Below are 19,052 nucleotides of genomic sequence, written 5' to 3' on the forward strand. Positions count from 1 at the left end.
AGTAGCTGACAATATATTAGATAATGTCAAAATACACATACGATCTACGCTACTTATCAAATTGAAAACTATTGATCGTTTCTTTAAAATTAAAACATTATACAGTATTATACATTAGAGAAGACTTATAGATAGATATGGTAGAAAACCTTGCAGCAAAATTATGTTTACTTCTGTCAGAAAAAGCACATTCAGGTAATTGCGACAATATATAATTTTTAATTAATGATGCAACTATTTTATTTATAAGATTTTAGAGAAATTGTGTATAAGACTAAGGTTACGGGTTATAATGTAAATGTTTGTTACATCTAATATCATATATAACACGAAATAAAATGTGTCTGTGAAATGAAAATTTGATTTTTAGCCGAACAATGGAAATTACTGGGTCAAGAGAAGGATGGTTCCTTATTAGTTGGATGGACAGAGGAAACTGTAAAGGACAATGTAAACATATCATATACAGTTGTAGGCCACTACGACCGGATTAATGATAAGCTACAGGTATGTTAATCTATATACAATACTAAGAATACAAGCTTTTTTATATAAAATATATATAGTATAAATAAAATGCAACATGATGCAGGTATTGCACCAATTCACAGAGGTATTAAATATTGTACAAGCAACAATAAATCAAAGTCGTACTGTTTTTGGATATATAATAAAACAAAAAGTTTCTGTAGAGACAAGGGTAAATTCAGAGTCTATAGAAGACAAAGATCAGAGTATACCAATTGAAGTTGAAATGTATGAAGCATTTATTGTTGAATTAAAAGGACAAGAAGTAAATATACACAGTTTGGATACAAAGAAATCTAAACAAGTGAGAATTCAATTTTTATATAAAGAAAAGGAACATGGACAATGGGATAAATTTTTGTTATTAATTCATCAAGAATGTAAGAATTGTGTAATATGTAGATTACACTTATATTTGTTAAGGATTACTAAATTTAATCGTTTAATGGTATAGGTATTATAATATACACTGTAATCTTTGATACGTCTGTATCAGATGTTTATTCAATACAAGAATTAAAATCTGAACCATTAGTTAAAGCATTTATTTGGGCTCAATGGGACATGGTAAATCAGGTTTTATATCATATACACCATAAAAAAATTCCAATAAGTTTAGTTTCTGAAGATGAAGAGGAAAAAGAAAATAAAACAGAAAGAACTAATCCAACACTTAGTGGTCTTCAATTTCATGATGAATTGCCGCATGAAACAGTGGTAAGTAACCAATTGCAGTTTAATAATAATTTCCGCATATTTCAAACAATTTATTTTTTCATCCCCAGCTAAATATACCACTAAATTTACCTCAATTATCAACTTCTTCCAACTGTGGGACATATGAGGATGATGTTATACCTTTAAGGGTTCACGATTGTTCTTTAGATCTTATTGTAGTTTCTGACCCTAAGGGAATGGTCTGTGTTTGCCATCATTACTTATATCGCCCAGTAAAACCACAGCAGCATGTACTTAATTCATTGAATGAATCTAATACAGTGCACTTTGCATATTCTGTAACACTTCTTCATCGCAGCTGTGTGATTCATTGTGTTATACCAGGCATACCATGGTCTCATGCTAAACTTATACGACCGACATTCGCAATATATGAACATCATCACATGATTGTTCTTGTACCAGGTCTATTTACTCATGTTCTCGAAATTGGAACAAATCATGAACCATGTTGCCACATATTATGTGGTCCTTTAATTTCCCTTCCATCTCGTTCTTCTTATTTGGTACCATTGCTTGAGTTAGAAACTAATACCAAAGGAAGCAAAAAAAAATATGATACAGCTTCCCTAGAAGGAAACAGTACATCTCAATTTAACACGAACATATTAACAATAGACTTACCAACACTGGATTTAGTACAATTAACAATCTCATCTGACTTTCTTACTGAAGTATTTCGTAAAGAAAATTCGATAGAAGTACGCTTGGGTATATTGCACTATTTTCTTTGTCATAGAAATGATCTGGATATTATTTCAGAATTAGTATGTGCGATTGCAGAGAAACCTAGATCATTGGAAATTGTACGGTACATGCAAGAAATTCTCATTGGTGGTTCATATGCTTTAGTACAAAAAAATTTATTAGCAGATGCTATACCTTTATTGGCTTTGTTGCCTGTTACGACTATGGAAGAGTACATAAGTTTTGAAATTAAAGTGAACGACTTAAGTATAACATTGAGTCATGAAAAACTATGGAATACATCTGTAATGTTACTATCACCGCAACAAAGGTTGATTCCTTACCGCAGTGACTTGTGGACTCGATTGTGGGATCAACTTAGTAAAAATAACGGAGATAAAACAAGATTTAAGCCGAGTAAAATTGCAGAAAAATTATTAGTTTCTTTAGCATGTTATCAACCTGAAGCATTATCCAGATCCAGTACACCAATGTCTCCAAGTGGAGGGTAACATTTTAAACAAGTCTTTATTTAACCCATTTAATTACATGAATGTTTATGAATAACTTGCACATCTCTTTAAATAAATTTATATTTTAATTTCAGCAATTCTCTTATATTTGTAGTAGCACAATATTTTTGATAAAAATTAATTTGTATTAATGATATTGCAGATTAGTTGTGGCTACAGTGTCGCTTGGAGATTTATCAAGTGGTCGTAGTAATAAACTCATGGACTCAGGTTTGCTATTTAATGAAACAGAAAGTTGTACTGCTTCTAAGCAGGAACATATTGTATCTGTAAATTTACGAGAATTATCCATGTATTTATTAAAACATGGTACCCAGACATCATTAACGCATCCTAAGGGATCGTGTACTCCATTACACGTTCACGCAATGGCAACTAGACATGTGGCTGCGCAATTAGAAACATCGCGGGCTCTTTGTCAAATGTTATGTCGAGCGGCTAGCGTCGATCCACGAATTGAACAAGAGCGCGGTTTTATTCTTGTGTAAGTAAATCATTCGTGAATAATTATGCATATATTGCAACAAAATTTAAATTAAGATATCATTTTAGCGATCAATTAGACGAAATAAGACGATGGTTATTGTTCGTATTATTGGAGCGCTATAGGCGCGCAATAGAAAGTATAGCATTTCCAGCACCACAAGGATTCACATCGTTTTTTACTTATCTTGGATATAGAACCTTAAAATATTCAATGTTTTTACAATATGTACAACGATCAGTATTCGAATTACAAGTCGATGTCAGCAAAATTATTATGGCTGGTATATTCTTTAAATCAAAAATTTATTTTTATTTTAAGGGGGTATTCTAGTCTAGAAATTTGAAAAATCGAAAAATTTTTTTTCATATTTCCAAAGTTTAGACATTCAAGAATATGTCCTTAAAAGGATTTTTCAAAATATCAATTATTTTATGTGTTACAGCCATTTTTGTGACGCGGCATCTGCTCCGGTCTGACCGGAACAAATGAATAGTAGACGGTAGACGTTGTCCGAGTAAACTTGTCTCAAAACTTTAAACGCGTTTTTCTCGAAACTACTTTTTTCAAGTTGGCGTGCACGATACCTCAAGTTCTAATGAACCGATTTATTTGAAGTTTGGTGTGAATGTTCTTTATACATTTCTCTATCGCCTCAACCACGCTCTAATCAAAATTTTTCTCAAACAGCCGCCATTTTGTGAAAAAATATTGTTTTGACTTTTCCAAGGTTCATGCTATAACCCCATCTATACTAATTAAGAATCCGTTATTGCTTCAGATGTCCAGAAGGGTTGAAATCATGCACGCCAGGACACCCTTTTTTTTGGACCTCCCACTTTGCCAGTTAATAACTGTGAATTTTGAGTTTTTTTTAGTTAATTTTTTATGTAATCTTAAAGTATCAATAAACAAATGATAAAAAATGGATAGTAAAAATTTTTTTTTGTTTTGTTTGTACAGAGTTTCAAAAACCGTCCGAAATTCATGCCTCTAGACTAGAATACCTCCTTAATTTTTAATATTTCTATAATTTTTATTTAATATTTCTTACAGATATTAGTGATACAAAAGAAAATGCCATTCGTAAATTAACTTTATTATCTTTATTACCAAGATCACGAGCGAAAAGACTTTTAAATCAATGGTTACATCCTGTTAGCTTTATGTTCAGAGCTCGTGAACACGCTGCAAATATTTTATCTGGTGAGATATGCCAAAACCGAGGTAGAACATTGCAATACAGAAATCATCATAATGGTAAGGATACATAATTAACAAAAACTCAAATATTTCCAGCTATGTTTTTATTAAATAAATTATATACAGGTTTAGCAGCATTTCCTTCAGCAGATCGTTTATCTCCATTAGACACATTTCTTGATCTTCTTACAGCAAAAGGTATGAACCAAATATATTATTAGATCCCACAAATCTTATTTCAATTATAAATTAATTATATTTTACAGCTAGTCTAGCTGAGTTAGATTTTGGCCTGCTTATAGAAGCTACAGTAACATCTACAGAAGATTTTTTATAGGTAAATGTATTCTAATTTCCTAGAATCAGTTATAATAGAAAGTGTAGTGCAAATAGTCATTCGATCGTGCAAAGTGCCATTAATATCTTCCAAAATATTTAGTATTTATGAACATATAATTTTAACCTTATTTTATAAATTCTCGTGTATTTCTTATCGAAAATTCTATACAGGGTAGAGATTTTAAATAGAATAGTCAAATAATACACTTTAAATACTTAGATAATTTAACTAATGCTCATGTTTCTATTTGCATTATGTTATAGTTGGATAAATCAACAATTAATTCTTATGACTATTTTAAAAATATTTTATATTTTAAAATTAATGTTTATTCCACTCAAGTTTATAAACTGGTTACTTTATGATGTTACAATTGCATAAGTGCTGCAAAAACTATATCTTTGTTTTTTGTATACATCATGACCCAGTTTTCTTCCGCAAAACTTTGTCAGCATATTCTACAATCAAAATTAAGAAAAAGAATGGTGTATGAATATAGGCTCTTAAATGCTTTATTAAAAAGTTATGACAAAAATATGAAATGATAACAGACTAATATTTCTATGACACAGCATAAGGACACATTGCCGATATCTGTCTAATATTACACAAATGTTTACACATATTGTAATATTTACTTGCTAAGATCAGTGAGTTGGTTAACCAGTATGGCAAAGGTTAAATCACCACTACCTTCAATGATGGATAAGCCAAGGGGAAATAATTCCTTAGCCCCCAAGATCATTAGGTATCACATCAATAGATCTTTGCTTGTGAGAAATTGTGAAAGAAGAAATTTATTATTAACGTTTATTATAAAGTTTATTATAAACACAAATTAGTATGTGTTAGGAGTTAATGCAAAGAATTTATGACATATTTGCTGTAATTAAACAAAATGATCAAGAAATTGTACTATAGTAAACAATTGTAATAACAGACAACATATTTAAAATGGAATTATAATGTGAACTTGAAAATGAAAGCACTCTCTTGTCATCATTATGTTTACATAACATTTTTTTCTTATTCCTGCCTATAGACTATGCAGATAAAGTTTTGCAGAAAAAATCTGAGCACCCTGTATATTACTAGTTGAATTTTTGTTACTAAGTTACTATAATTTTATATTAATGTGATTAATCAGTTAATCAAAAGCTTGTGTGTGATTTTCTTTTGTAGTTATTGTTACATTAGTTTATCAATATGTGTCACAGTGTGATATACGTATACAAAATGTTCTTGAAGTCATGGTACAATCAGGAAGGAGATGATTCTTTACGTAAAAGTAAGTTGAAAGTATAGATTTTTAGGTCCCGTATCTCACATCCCACTTCCTATATAATGTATCCCACAATAAATAACACTGCTTTTCATACCTAATACCTCATAACCTACATACTACTACATTTCTATCCCATTTTCCACATTATTTAAGTATGTAATCTATATACTATGATATATCCAACATCTATCCAGTATTCCAAGCACAGCTTATTCCTACCCCTAATTCACTTAATTCACATCCCAAGTCACATCACCTGGGTCATCTTCTTTCTGATCGTATCATGATTTTGAAAATACCCTATTTGCATTATTCAACAATTTTTGAATTGTGTAGTGTGAGTTAAGTTACAAAAAGAATCATTTATGAGAAAATTGTAATCTGTGTAAATCTTTTGTGCGTATTGTGAAAAGTATTACAAAACTACATATCAGAAGATATGTACAAACATACAACAGTATTAATAATTTTTATGTAAAAGTGAATATGAATATTTAAAAAATGATTTTGTGTTTCCATATTTACCTATCTTAATATATACTTAATTTTCTCCAGATATTACATTAGAGATAGAAGGTAAACAAATTTCTTATTTTGAATTTATTTCCTATGCTTGCATCAGAGATGAGTAAAGAGATCACCGATACAATGTTTAAAAAGTTAGCTAAAATGCGCACTAAAAATAAGAGATTCTAATGACAAACGTTCGAATTGTACGCATATTTCTTCTCCGATGCTCTTGGCAAGAGAAACGTACGTATATACGAGAGGGGAAATGTTCATTCGTATCGGTGCAGCGTAGAGATAAGCGAAGGCTAGGGAGCTAAAAAACATAAAGCTTTAAAGCTTTTATTAAATATCAGAAATGAATTGCTTTTTTTGGAATTGATTACAGAAAAATCACTTTGGACTTAAACTTATAATAATTGGAAATGATTTAAGGATTGTACATATTGGAAGGATTTTAAATGATTAAACGCTTTGTTCATTTGTAAAATAAGATTGTTTTATTCAAATAAATTTATAAGTTTAATAACTGTACCTTAAATGCTAAAACTTTAAGTGCTCGTAGTACGGAGCAGCAGTTTTATCATTTGTTTTTGAATCGCCTACTTTCGGCCAACTCGGGTATACCCAGGTACGAATCCACATATTCTTTCTTGTCATGCATATAAACGTTTAGAAGAGATATGCGTATAATTCATGTTCAGTCGCTGGATGCGGTAATTCATAGAGCAAACTTTTAGGTGAATTTCATTAGTAAGCCATCGGCCTACTTATCTCTGCTTGCATTAAAAAATTATCTTTTATTTTTATCTTTCACGCTTTTACGAATGGTATTTAGCAGTGTTTACAAATTATCTTAAAAATGTTTTTAATAAAAATCAGCTTATCATATTTTAAGCTTATTCAATAGCCAAATCCAGGCTCCAACAGAAATGACCAATAGTATTTAACAAACATTACCAATGTGTGGCGTTATAATCTTAAATGAAAAGCGGCATGTCCCTGCATTAAAATATTTCCCCCTTTCTCTCCACCTGTAACTACTACTAGCAGAATAACATCGTCAGCGGCCAGCCATTGTCGTGAGATGTGAAGATTTTTTTCGTGAAAGATCAAGATCAAAAATTGGAGAAATTACAAATTGCAGAAATGCATACAATCCCGGAATTGGGTACCAGTGTACCAGCGTTCCTTGCCAAACTTTGGAAGTTGGTCGAAGATTCTGATACTGACGACCTTATTTGTTGGTCACCTGTAAGTACTTTTATTTTGTTATTCGTTTATAATCCTTTAATTTTTATATGCAGCAGATGTATGAAATTCTAACGCATCGGTCGATACGTTTTTTCACGGCGACTATTATTCGTAATGATAACGTCGCGCGACCGATCAAATTAAACGTAAGTTAAACGTTGACCTCCGCAGTGTACATTTTTACGTACACAACCTATATTTCGCATGCACTCAACATCGCTGTAATTTATTCGGTGCTTATTCGGTCGATTATGTATATTACATTATTTCAATAAACATACATTTTTTTTTATCGAACGTCGAGGGCTCTCTTTCACGAACGATTCGTATAAATTTTGAATGGCAGCGCATTCATGGATTAACAAAATATACCAACCGCAAAGTAATATTTAAACAAACGTTAACTAAACGATACTTGTAATTGTTTCTTTAACATTGACACATGTGTGTAAGTTCGTTAACAGGAATGATTTTTGTTAAGGAAATGTGTAGTCAATGTTAATTTTATACATATTTTGAATATTTTATTTATGTATTATTATTACAATAAAAAATACATTATTTTCGTGAAAATTGTACTAGATACCAAAAACATACTTTAAGTTCTCATTGTTTAGAGATTAAATAAGATATTCTATACAAATATCAATAAATAGCCTTTTAAGAGATTAATGTGGCAACGATATTAACATTTAGCATTTATAAAAATTAATTAATTATTTGTTAAATGTACTGCATCTTGTATAGTCCAATTACAATATGTTTCTTATAAAAAGAATGTAAAAAGTATAGGATTATATTTATGATGTATATTGATGACAAATTCCATTAAAGAAAGGAAAAGATTTCATTTAATTTTGTTCAAATGATTGTTTTTCATTACATAATTTTATCAGTTAGATCATTTATTTTCTGTGATTTACATAATCTTTATAAAAATATTATTTTACTTTGATATCTATATATTGACATATATGCAGAATAGTATATGTATTATATAATTATCTTAATATTTATATTCATAGAACTTGTTATCTAACACAATATGCCTTTACCATAGAGAAAATTATATTAGAAGTTACTTAGGAGAAAAGAGATTATTGTATACACTTATTTATTTTAGAATGGAAGGAGTTTTTTCATTAGAAATCAGGCACAATTTGCCAGAGAATTATTGCCACATTACTACAAACACAATAACATGGCCAGTTTTATCAGGCAGTTGAATATGTGTAAGTGATAACATATAGAACTATAACATTAAAATGTATATGTAGATATATTCATAGTTAGTGTGTATACAGATGGTTTTCACAAGAAAGTTTCTGTAGAATTTGGTGGTTTAAAATGTGATAAGGATGAAATGGAATTCGCACATCAATTCTTCTGTAAAGGTCATCCATATCTTGTAGAACATATTAAAAGAAAAGTAAGTGCTTTCATATTTTATATAAACTTTTCATAAATTTTACTTTTATACTTGTACAAGCATTCGGTGATAATTTTCTAGATTGCCTCTAATAAAGGACAAGATCCAGCACTTACTCCTATTAAACCAGAACTAATGAATAAAATGCTTACTGAAGTAAGAAGCATGAGAGGTCGTCAAGAACATTTAGATTCAAGACTTGGAGCCATGAAAAGAGAAAATGAAGCACTGTGGCGAGAACTAGCAATGCTTAGACAGAAGCACCTTAAACAACAGCAAATTGTTAATAAACTTATACACTTTTTAGTTACATTGGTACAGCCTTCCAGAAGTGGTGGTCTCTCTGTTAAAAGAAGATATCCACTAATGATCGACGACTCTAACCGTCAACGTAACAAACAGGCGAAATTATCAAAGGTAACTCTATAGAATTCATAGGATTTTTATAGTTTATTTCTTTAATATAATATATATCTTTATTTTCAGTCACAAACATCACCAGCGGGTCCTGTAATTCACGAACTTGATTCATCAGAACCGGATCTAGATTCGGAATATATTGTTGCAGAGTATGTGATTTGTTGTATCATAAATGTATTTTTTTTTTTTATTATGTGTAATAATCGTTGTCCGTTTCATTCAGAATGTTGGAAGGACATCCAAACCCAGCTATTGAAAGTCCAGAGCATAATAACACTTCAATAATGGAAGACAATAATATGGAAACAATTCATTTAGTTGATGATCCTCTTCACTTACCAGATGATATACAACTTATTAATTCTCAAGAAACTGAAACAAAGAAAAAACGTGGATGTAAGGGTAAGAAGAAGTAAGTTAAATAAAATTTTTACTATAGTAATCTAATTATAGATTTGATCACCGATATAAATGACGTGTACACAATCTTTCACATCATGTACAATCTTTCAATTTTGGAATTATAAGATGGAGTTTTGCATAATAAATGCAAAGAAATGTTAATGTTTGTAACTCTGTGAAAAAATATTTTTATATTTTCATTTTGCTCGTCTTTTTACTGATATTAGGAAAGTGATAAAAAAAGATAAGTTATAAGATACTCCTTTACAACACACATTCCAATTATTTCCCATGCATGGAATGTATGAAATAATTAACTTAATGAAATTAAAATTTATACTCTACTTCAATGAAACACACAGGGGCATAAATTTTGATCTTTTAAATCGTATCATGCTATAGTAGCTTTATTCATTTTATATTTTGCACTAAAAATAAATTGCACGTGGTATATCGCAACTTGATTATGCCTACTCAGGACACGATCAACGAAGTTTATGTGTAAACGACTTTTTTGTCATACTTCATAAGATAATTCATTTTCAATTATTACTCATATCATTGCAATTTAAATATTGCCAGGAGGAAAAACAAGGTGCCGGTCAAAATTTTGATCCCATCGACGGAGGATGGAGAGGAACCAAGGTTAACACTTTTCTCTTGTCGTCATTTGGTGCTGGTGTTTGTACTTCTAGAACTTATTTTTGTATAATATCGCAATTTTGCTTAGTTTCATTTTTCTGCATGAACGTTCAGCAAAATTGCGATAACATTCTTCTTTGAAAGCATTCCTCATTTGAACAGTTGATTTTAAGATGATCTCTTAGTCTGCAAGTCTTTCAACTATCAGTAGTTGCTTTTTTCCCTGAATTTTACATTAATTGTAATTTCAACATATTAAAGCATTCAAAGAAAGTTAAAGTTTCGAAAATATTGTTTCAGTAGTTAGTTACTTTTATGGGAGAAGTCTCGTTAATCCTTGGTTGAATTGCTTCTATTTAATTTCATTGTTTATTATACAATTCTTCATTAGCCACTTCATTTCATATTAATGTCATTATTTATTTATCTATATTTTAGTTATGCCTCTGAGTACAATTGTTGATATATTAATTCTCATTATAGTTTATTTGATAATAAATCTTGGTCTATGTTGTGGTATTAAATATGTCATGAAGTTCTTCTATTTTTGTCATCAATTTAGATAGTGTGTGTGTGCATGAAAGATTACTTCTTATTAATATTACTTAATATTAAAATTTATTCCATGCATGAATATGTTCCTTTAAAATTTATTTATGTACGTAATTATTTATTTAAACTTCTATTATGTATAATAAATACAATAATTCTATATGATATTCAAATCATAAAATTTTTCAATATAATAAACATTTATATGTAGAAAGAATCAAGCTGAATTGACCATTAAATATTTACCTTTAAATAATAAAAATAGTTTATATACACAGTGAAATATAGAAGAATGAGTACATCCATAGTATTTTTCCAAGTTTATTATACCATAAAAGTTAAATAGTATTTGCTTTTCTTAAAAGATGATAATTGCTCTTTAACTTTCTTGTTCATATATATTTCACATATACGCACTATAATACTGTAATACTATGTTTTCCTCTTCATTATGCAGTTTTCTTCTACAAAAATCTACATTACTATGTACTACAACCTGACTAATTCATTGTATATTTAGGAGCATGTTCTTATATAATGCTTTAAATTCATCTCTGTATGCTCTTGCAATACTTCCATCAATCCGAATTGTAGTCAAGAATGTGTTTAAAAGCAGATTATGGCACAGCAACGATTTTAAAAACTCAAGAAAACGAAGATTGGCAACTGCTTTTCTCACTTTTTTAGGGAAGAAACACATTTGCTTGAGATACCATTAGACGCTGAACCGGTGATCGCTTTACTGAAAGATAAACCAGCCTCAAAGGCAGTGCCTCTGTCAACTATGCGTAGTCCAAAGCTCGCAGCAATGGCAGCTAATATGAACAAAGTCACTAATGTAAAGTCTGAGCTCGATTTGGGTACTTCAACAGATATAGAGGAAGATGTTCAGGAGAATAATCCAACCCTGGTAAAACTCGAAGATATTTTAATAGTACCAGAAATAATCAACGAGGATGTTGAAACCGAAAATGTCGAGTTTAGTGAAAACAATACCAATTCTGAAAGCAATGAAACCAATGCCACTTTCAATCAACTTGACAAAGTAGATGATAACGTTGAACAGAATAACGAAAAAAATTCTTATACAAATGGTGCTCAGAAATGTTTGGAGCAGGGCAAAGACAACTGCAATGGAGCAGGGACAAGCAATTCAAAAGATTTGTCATTGAGTTGCATCATTCCCTCGGGCATGTCTGATGCTGCTTACAGGTTAGGATCAATGTAAGTTCAACACAGACCATAAGTAAGAAATGCTAAATGCAGCACTTTCCACTTACCTATAGTGGAAATTTTTAGTCAGAAGACAGAGGTGGGAGACAACCAATTTATTTCTATTTATATTACAATTTGGAAGTTTTGGAGTAATAACACTTCACTAATAATGTGTAATTTCACATTCCATAGAACCAGAAGAATAAAGGGCTCCTTGATATAATTTTTTAAATATTTTCCAAATTATTAAAAATTTTCTTTGTTATTAATTCTAGTCAGAAGTATTCAGCTTCTCTTGATTTTAATATAGAATTTTATTTTAAATAAAAGAAATTTTATCAATATGGATTTAGGTGTAAAACAAAATTTCCATTGATTGAATCGTATAATTTATTTTGTTCAAAATAATTTTCCTTTTTACTCAGTAAAGTTGTAAGATAAATTTTTAAAATGTGCTACATAAGAAACTATACTTACCTCATATATATTTATAATATATATTGATAATCATATATATTTGGTAATTGTGGTGTTGTGATTATTAGATATCTCTGCTTAAGTAGTTTATCATGTAATTTAATTATTGTTCTATTAGTGCTGCATTTCATTCCCTGGTTTTCAAAGGTCAATTTAGTTTGAATATATCTTGATATAGAATAATACATCGTCCCAAACTTTTATGCAAAATATTTTAAAGACCATGCACTACAACATTATCAATGTTTTACAGAATACTAAAACACTAATCAATTTCTGTTTTTGTGAATTTCTTAATTACTTGATTGCACAAGCAATAATTGTAAAACAATGACTATTTTATTTGGAACAATTATTATTCTATTCTATTGCTGCATTCATAAGTTAAAGAAATGAAACAAAAATTTGGCTAAACAAAGAAAACAAATATTGATTTGCTTGTGAAGTCATTGAAACAAATAGAAAGATTGTACGTTTCAGGATGAATATTGAAAGGATTTACAACGTTTTCCTTTTTGATCCATCAAATGTGGCTAAGTTTGTGTGGATAAGTTTCGGTACTTTTATACATTTTCATCTACTTTGAATAATTCTCTATAGGGAGGAAATGGATAATCACCTCGAAACAATGCAAACAGAATTGGACAATCTCCGCGATATTCTACGATGCGAGGGTTATAGTATCGATGCAAATACGCTTCTTGGTGTAAGTATTCAAATAATATCTGAAAAGTTTATCCTTTATTAATTAATGTACATTTACAGTTATTTGGAGCAGATGATCCAATGTCATTTGGTATGCCAGTTAATCCAGAGTTGAACCCACAATCTGAAAAAGAAGAGGAAAATCATGCTAATGGTAAAATTTCTAACTGCACAATTACTAATATATAATTTGAATACATAACTAAACTAACTTGTACCTTTTAATTTGCTTACAGTTGCAGAAAATAATAATGGAACTGGTGGTGGTGAACTTATGGCATATAATCCTGCTCAAAACTTCTTAGATTTCGACGATGACATTTTCTTGGAGGCCACATCTCCTCCAACTAGCACAGCAGGTGGCGATACAGCTATAATCAATCTTTATAGCTCGGATTCTCTCGATTTGGAGGATAGCAAATTTTCATTTCTGAATTCCTTAACAAATGATGTGAACACTTCATCATAAAGTCTCATTCCTATGGTAAGTTCCATAATTTCTCATTACATTTAATAAGCGATCATTTCATTCAAAGAAAAAAAAAGAAACATTTTTATTGCTGTATAACAGAAAATAATTGTTCATAAATTAATAATACACAAAATTTTGTTGTATATTGAATCTAAATTATATTGAAAGAAAAGATTTATGTATATATGTTTATCGAGTAGTTGGTCACTAAACGCATCTTCGTTGAAACAAATTCCGAATTTCCCCGTCGAGATTGTCCTTCTCCGAGGTTCAACCTCTTTTTCAAAATGAAATTGTCTTAGGATAGATTTTTTTGCAGGTTCAGATCTGTTGCGTCCAATGCTTTGGTTTCAGTATGTTTTATTCTCGATGGATCATCACGAGCATGCTCTCTCTCTCTTTCTCTCTCTGTCGCTCTCGGTGTATTTTGATGACCAAATAAGCAACGAGCTTGTAATGTACTGACAATAGTACCTGAGGAAAATGCGGTCAATCAAATGATCCCATCGGTTTATGGAGGACAATAAATAAGTGAAAACAGCAGGAGCGCATAAAATCCTCTGGATTTGCTGCTATATATGCATACAAAGCAATTAAAAAATTTGATTATTTCGTTAATTTTTTTATGAGTTAACGTTAATGTTGTGCCGTACTTTATTTATAGTATATATTATTACAATATAAAACAAAAATCAAACAAGGAAATTGTTCATTTGCCGATATACTTTATATCTGTGTAAATACTTTTCCTTTTTTTCATGTATATAATTCGATCAAAAATAATTTGTTTATTTTAAAGACACGGAAGCACGTTATAGTGACTAACGTTTCTTATCGATCGTACAATGCAAACTTGAAGTTCCTGCATATCTTATATTAAAGAATTATCGTAATACCATATATTTATTGCGTAATCTTTTTTAAACAATTCGAACAGAAATTGCAGAAATACAATAAGACAATCAAATATTGTTAAAGGCATCACTTAGGTTTCTGTGTACTTTTGTCATCTGTAATTTCTAATGATCATATTATTTATGAGGATTTGAATTGTCTTGCTTGAATTCCATCCACGTAAATAATAAAAGAAAGAAGTATATACGAAATTCGTATTTTTTGTACTAAATTCTTCTTAAAAAGAAGAATAATCGTATATAATACACATTGAATCTAAAAAATAATTACATTGAAATGTTCAGTGTTCTTGTAGATCAAGGTGTATTGTACAGAAAGAAAAAGAAAACGCCAGAAGCGAAAGAATTTTATATTTTTATAATACAAAGAATCTGTGCGTTTAACGTTTTTTTGAAGATGATAATTAGTATTTATTTATAAACATCGACTCATTGTACACAAAACAATTCTTCTTTCTACGTTTGTGTAAATATACACTTAGATTCTGACAACCTTGTAACTCATAAAATAACTTATAAAAGAATTCGTTACGTAAAAGTACAATCATTTTATTGTTACAATATTCTATAGAAAAAACTAATAAAGAATATCTTCATTTGAAATGAAATGGTCAGCAAATGTGTACTTACTATAATATACAATACAGTATAGCACACTTTATTTTCTATATTAGAAAATACATACTTGAAGCAATTTGTTTTTTGTACAGACTCATAAATATTGAATATGATTATAATACATTTCTTTGTTTTAACAAATACATGGATGAAATTGATTATAATTGACTTGTTTATACAAATATATAAAACAAATACTTCTAAAATAAATATGTGAATGTCTTTTAATTCATTTTTGCATCTCTATTAACCTGAATTCTATAGTGATTGTATATATATGCTGATAAATATAAGTTTCTTACTTCCTAACTGTCTGTTTGATCTACAAGTTACTATTAAAAAATTACTACTGATTGTCAAAAAGTACGAATATATATATATATTTTTTTTTTTTTTTTGAAAGAAGAATAAAATATTTATATTAAATGCGTCATAGAAACTACATGAATATTTTAGTTTAATATTCAGTAAATTTGGTGAAAAATGTTGTTTGTCTTTAAAATGAAAACATGTATTAATTATATACAATTCCTTTTGTTTTTTTTATACTAACAAAATTAGTTCCATGTGTTTGCAGCTAATTATTCTACAGCAATTGGACACTTCATTATTTTATTTATTTAGCTTAACAAAAAAAAAATATTCTTTATCAGGCTAAAATTAACCGAAAGCAAAGTACAAATTATCTATACTTCTTAAAAAACGAATAGGAATAATCTATGGATGGATCGTTGATATTTCAGTTACACTTAAAATAAAGGTATTGCCTGATATTGTTCAGTTCACCAATATTTCAATAACTTATTTTTATATATACATAAAGAAATTGTGTATTAGCAGTATTTAATTTTGAGACCTTTGTCCTTCCAAGCATGCTGAAGAATATTTTTAATTAAAAGAATGAAAAAAATTCAGATATGAAAACAAAACTGAAGAACATTTAACTATAATGCGCGAATTAAGACTGCTACTAGCATCTATAGACTTCTGTTTTCCTTATTCACAAATATATATAATTGTTTTTTTATTTTAGCTTTGGAAGAAAGACTGCTGGATTTTTAATCACCTTATTGGTAATGTCTTCGTTTTAATTAGTGAATATGATGCTACGGTAAACCCTGTAACAAGTTTAGTATGAAGGGGATGATGTAAAGAATTGAAGAGGTACACACAGTGGTTCATGCTTAAAATTCCTTGAAGAAGGAAATAAAAAATCAAACGATATAAATCTATAAATCGGAAGAAACAATTTATCTTCGTGTTGATGAGGATAGGTACTAAACAAATAAAAACGTATTCTACGAACTATCATTGAAAGAATATATAGCGTAAAAAAAGCAAAAGCAAATATGCGCGTATCGTGTATGTATCGACAAAGGGCTGTAATTTCCAGTTTCACCGACTTGTACATAATTATGCAGAATTCTGCATTGATAAAAAATATAGAATGTTTCCTAAAAATGTCCATTACCTGAAAAATAACAATTTTTTTACATGTGTATGTAATGCACAGTATTAGATTATAAATGAATTAATTCTATGTTGAGCGGCATATATGCTAAAAGGTGCACAGATGTATATATATACAAATCTATACATATATATATGCAGAAAGTGAGCATGTTAAAGGTATAAAATTTGTTTAATAATGTCAGTCTATTTTTTCGTAAACGTCTTTTTATTGTGGTATAAGGTTTAAACAAACCTAAAATGTTGAAACAAAGTTTAAACAAAGTTAAAGGTGATAGTACAACCTAAGATTTCAGTGTCTAGTTCCACTATCACTCCCGTTGTTGTGTAAAAGATTTTTCTTTACTTTTAATCAACACTTTTTCATATATTTAATCTTCTAGATTTCCTTTTTTCAATCCTGCCTTTTAATTTTATTTTTCTAATTTTTGTTTTGAGTGTGTTAAAGGCTATGTGAAAGTAATACTATTGATAAGAATATCTAATTAATTTTGTAAATGAATTTGATCATAGAGCATGAATAAGTAAGTAGGGTGTTAAGTAATTATTTAGAATATTTATGGAATCAAGATACTTAACTAAATAATTAATCCATATTTTTGTTGTATAAATCAAAAACATTTTTTTTATTTTCATTGTGAAATAAAAATTATGTTCATTCACACGTACAATTACTTGTATGCAGTAGATAGTTCAAACCAATAAATGTCTTTCACCAAACACTGAAATCTTAATGTTGAATCTTTACAAAATAGATTGAGTTTGTGTATATCAGAAAATAATATAAACAGAATAGTACACTGTAATCTTTGTTAGATTAACATGTTATTTTAATTTAGTAATAAGTAGATTTTTTTATATTCATTTGTGAAGAAAAACACCATATATTACAAATTCATAAAAAACTTAACATATGTTATATAATTCCATATACAGTGAAGTGTCAACCATACATTTATATAGTTTACTTTTCTTTACATATTACAATATTTCAACCTTACAAATATTTCAACACACTTCATAATTTCTTAGATTTAACTCATTTAAATTACTTATCTATGTGTTAACATTACTTTTATTATGTAATTATTAAGCGTCTGTTAATTAATTTACAATGCAATATGTGAACAACTTAAAAAACCTTTTTGTTCAAAATATTTATTAAAGAAAATTGTTATTGATCTTCTATGGGCTAACTGTTAATTTTTTTTTCTATTAATCTAATAGAAAGTCATTAGTTTCAAACGATTAACTCAAATTATATCAATTTGTTTTATCATTTGATTATTAAGTGTATGTACACTTTAAAGAATATTTAACCAAACGATTATTCACTTACTCATGGAAGATCAAACTACAAGAGTGTAACAAAATCAAAATAATGTATCATGTACAAAAGTATAGTTGATACTACACACTTGTAGATATCCAATTTTGTGATACATTAAAGTTTTGTACAAAAAGGTAGGGCTGATTAAAAACAGGTGACAATTCCTCCTTTCCCGGTTATAAATTGCATGTTTTGCTATTAATTATAAAAATACCAGTTACAATAGAATTAAAGGATAAATTAAAATGTATCTAAACGTCTGGAGGAAATCATTGAGAAACAAACTTGTAATTTTTATTTACCGACATCTATCTTCTAAATTCAATATCTATACTCTTATTTTTACTATATCACAAAAGGAAATTGACTTTATTCTGCTGTTTATAACTAACGTTATCACATGATAAATATATATATTTAAAAAAGCAGCGATCGATTAAAAACATTATATCTTTGAAAACCACAATTTTAATCGAAATTACTTTATTCGACACAGACAAGCTTTTAACTATCATTAAAAATAATGTTAAATTTGTTTGTTTCTAAATAAAATTTAGATCATTGTTTACATAATCTTATTATATATCCTAATTCGAACGATCTATCCTTATATAAAAATTTTATACTATTTAAAAGTACTCGAAAATCTCCGGTGCGTTAACGAAATATATATTGCAATATGTTCAAATAATAATATGCTGAGCAATTTGCTGAAAGGAGTAACTTGAATAATATTATTTTTATATAACGATAACGATATAATCTAGACTATAAGTTTTTGAGGAGCAAATCTTACATTATGTGCGAAAACCGATTGTATTTATATTTTATAGATTTTTTTAATGGT

At 28.9% G+C, this 19,052-nt stretch overlaps 2 protein-coding genes and 1 long non-coding RNA gene across 8 annotated transcripts; 2 read left to right on the forward strand and 1 right to left on the reverse strand.

The window, feature by feature from the left end:
* The first annotated feature begins 6 nt into the window (after positions 1-6).
* Positions 7-4,667, forward strand: LOC100746248 (protein pigeon). The gene is made up of 10 exons (XM_003485978.4): positions 7-195; positions 371-507; positions 593-908; positions 983-1,245; positions 1,314-2,461; positions 2,629-2,970; positions 3,039-3,253; positions 4,027-4,230; positions 4,300-4,371; positions 4,440-4,667. Exons 1-10 carry the CDS (start codon positions 138-140, stop codon positions 4,508-4,510), a joined length of 2,826 nt encoding a protein of 941 aa, XP_003486026.1. The 5' UTR covers positions 7-137; the 3' UTR covers positions 4,511-4,667.
* Positions 4,473-5,183, reverse strand: LOC117151130. Its single transcript, XR_004460819.1, has 2 exons — positions 5,152-5,183; positions 4,473-4,971 (listed from the first exon to the last, which is right to left on the reverse strand). It is a non-coding gene; the product is annotated as an uncharacterized LOC117151130 (long non-coding RNA).
* Positions 5,184-7,301: 2,118 nt separating this feature from the next.
* LOC100746442 (heat shock factor protein) lies at positions 7,302-18,421 on the forward strand. 6 transcript variants are annotated; one of them, XM_012394518.3, is made up of 12 exons: positions 7,309-7,559; positions 8,683-8,791; positions 8,864-8,988; positions 9,070-9,405; positions 9,475-9,557; positions 9,632-9,820; positions 10,393-10,455; positions 11,692-12,228; positions 13,297-13,402; positions 13,462-13,555; positions 13,638-13,885; positions 14,193-14,964. In XM_012394518.3, exons 1-11 carry the CDS (start codon positions 7,455-7,457, stop codon positions 13,868-13,870), a joined length of 1,980 nt encoding a protein of 659 aa, XP_012249941.1. In that variant the 5' UTR covers positions 7,309-7,454; the 3' UTR covers positions 13,871-13,885; positions 14,193-14,964. The 6 variants fall into 6 exon arrangements, 4 of the variants coding, with proteins under 4 accessions (XP_012249941.1, XP_012249940.1, XP_012249942.1 ...); XM_012394517.3 differs by lacking the exon at positions 14,193-14,964 and adding an exon at positions 16,439-18,421 and having other exon boundaries at positions 7,310-7,559; XM_012394519.3 differs by lacking the exon at positions 14,193-14,964 and adding an exon at positions 16,439-18,421 and having other exon boundaries at positions 7,310-7,559; positions 11,692-12,216.
* The last annotated feature ends 631 nt before the right edge of the window (positions 18,422-19,052 follow it).

The sequence above is a fragment of the Bombus impatiens genome, unplaced genomic scaffold (assembly GCF_000188095.3).
Source record: "Bombus impatiens unplaced genomic scaffold, BIMP_2.2 scf_0091, whole genome shotgun sequence".
In the NCBI taxonomy this organism is placed as follows: domain Eukaryota; kingdom Metazoa; phylum Arthropoda; class Insecta; order Hymenoptera; family Apidae; genus Bombus; species Bombus impatiens.

Coding starts and splice junctions, on each gene's coding strand:
- LOC100746248 (XM_003485978.4), top strand. CDS start 138: ATGGTAGAAAACCTTGCAGCAAAATTATGTTTACTTCTGTCAGAAAAA. Junction 508..592: donor GGATTAATGATAAGCTACAG/GTATGTTAATCT, acceptor AACATGATGCAG/GTATTGCACCAATTCACAGA. Junction 4,372..4,439: donor TGATCTTCTTACAGCAAAAG/GTATGAACCAAA, acceptor TATATTTTACAG/CTAGTCTAGCTGAGTTAGAT.
- LOC100746442 (XM_012394518.3), top strand. CDS start 7,455: ATGCATACAATCCCGGAATTGGGTACCAGTGTACCAGCGTTCCTTGCC. Junction 9,406..9,474: donor AACAGGCGAAATTATCAAAG/GTAACTCTATAG, acceptor CTTTATTTTCAG/TCACAAACATCACCAGCGGG. Junction 9,821..10,392: donor GGATGTAAGGGTAAGAAGAA/GTAAGTTAAATA, acceptor AAATATTGCCAG/GAGGAAAAACAAGGTGCCGG.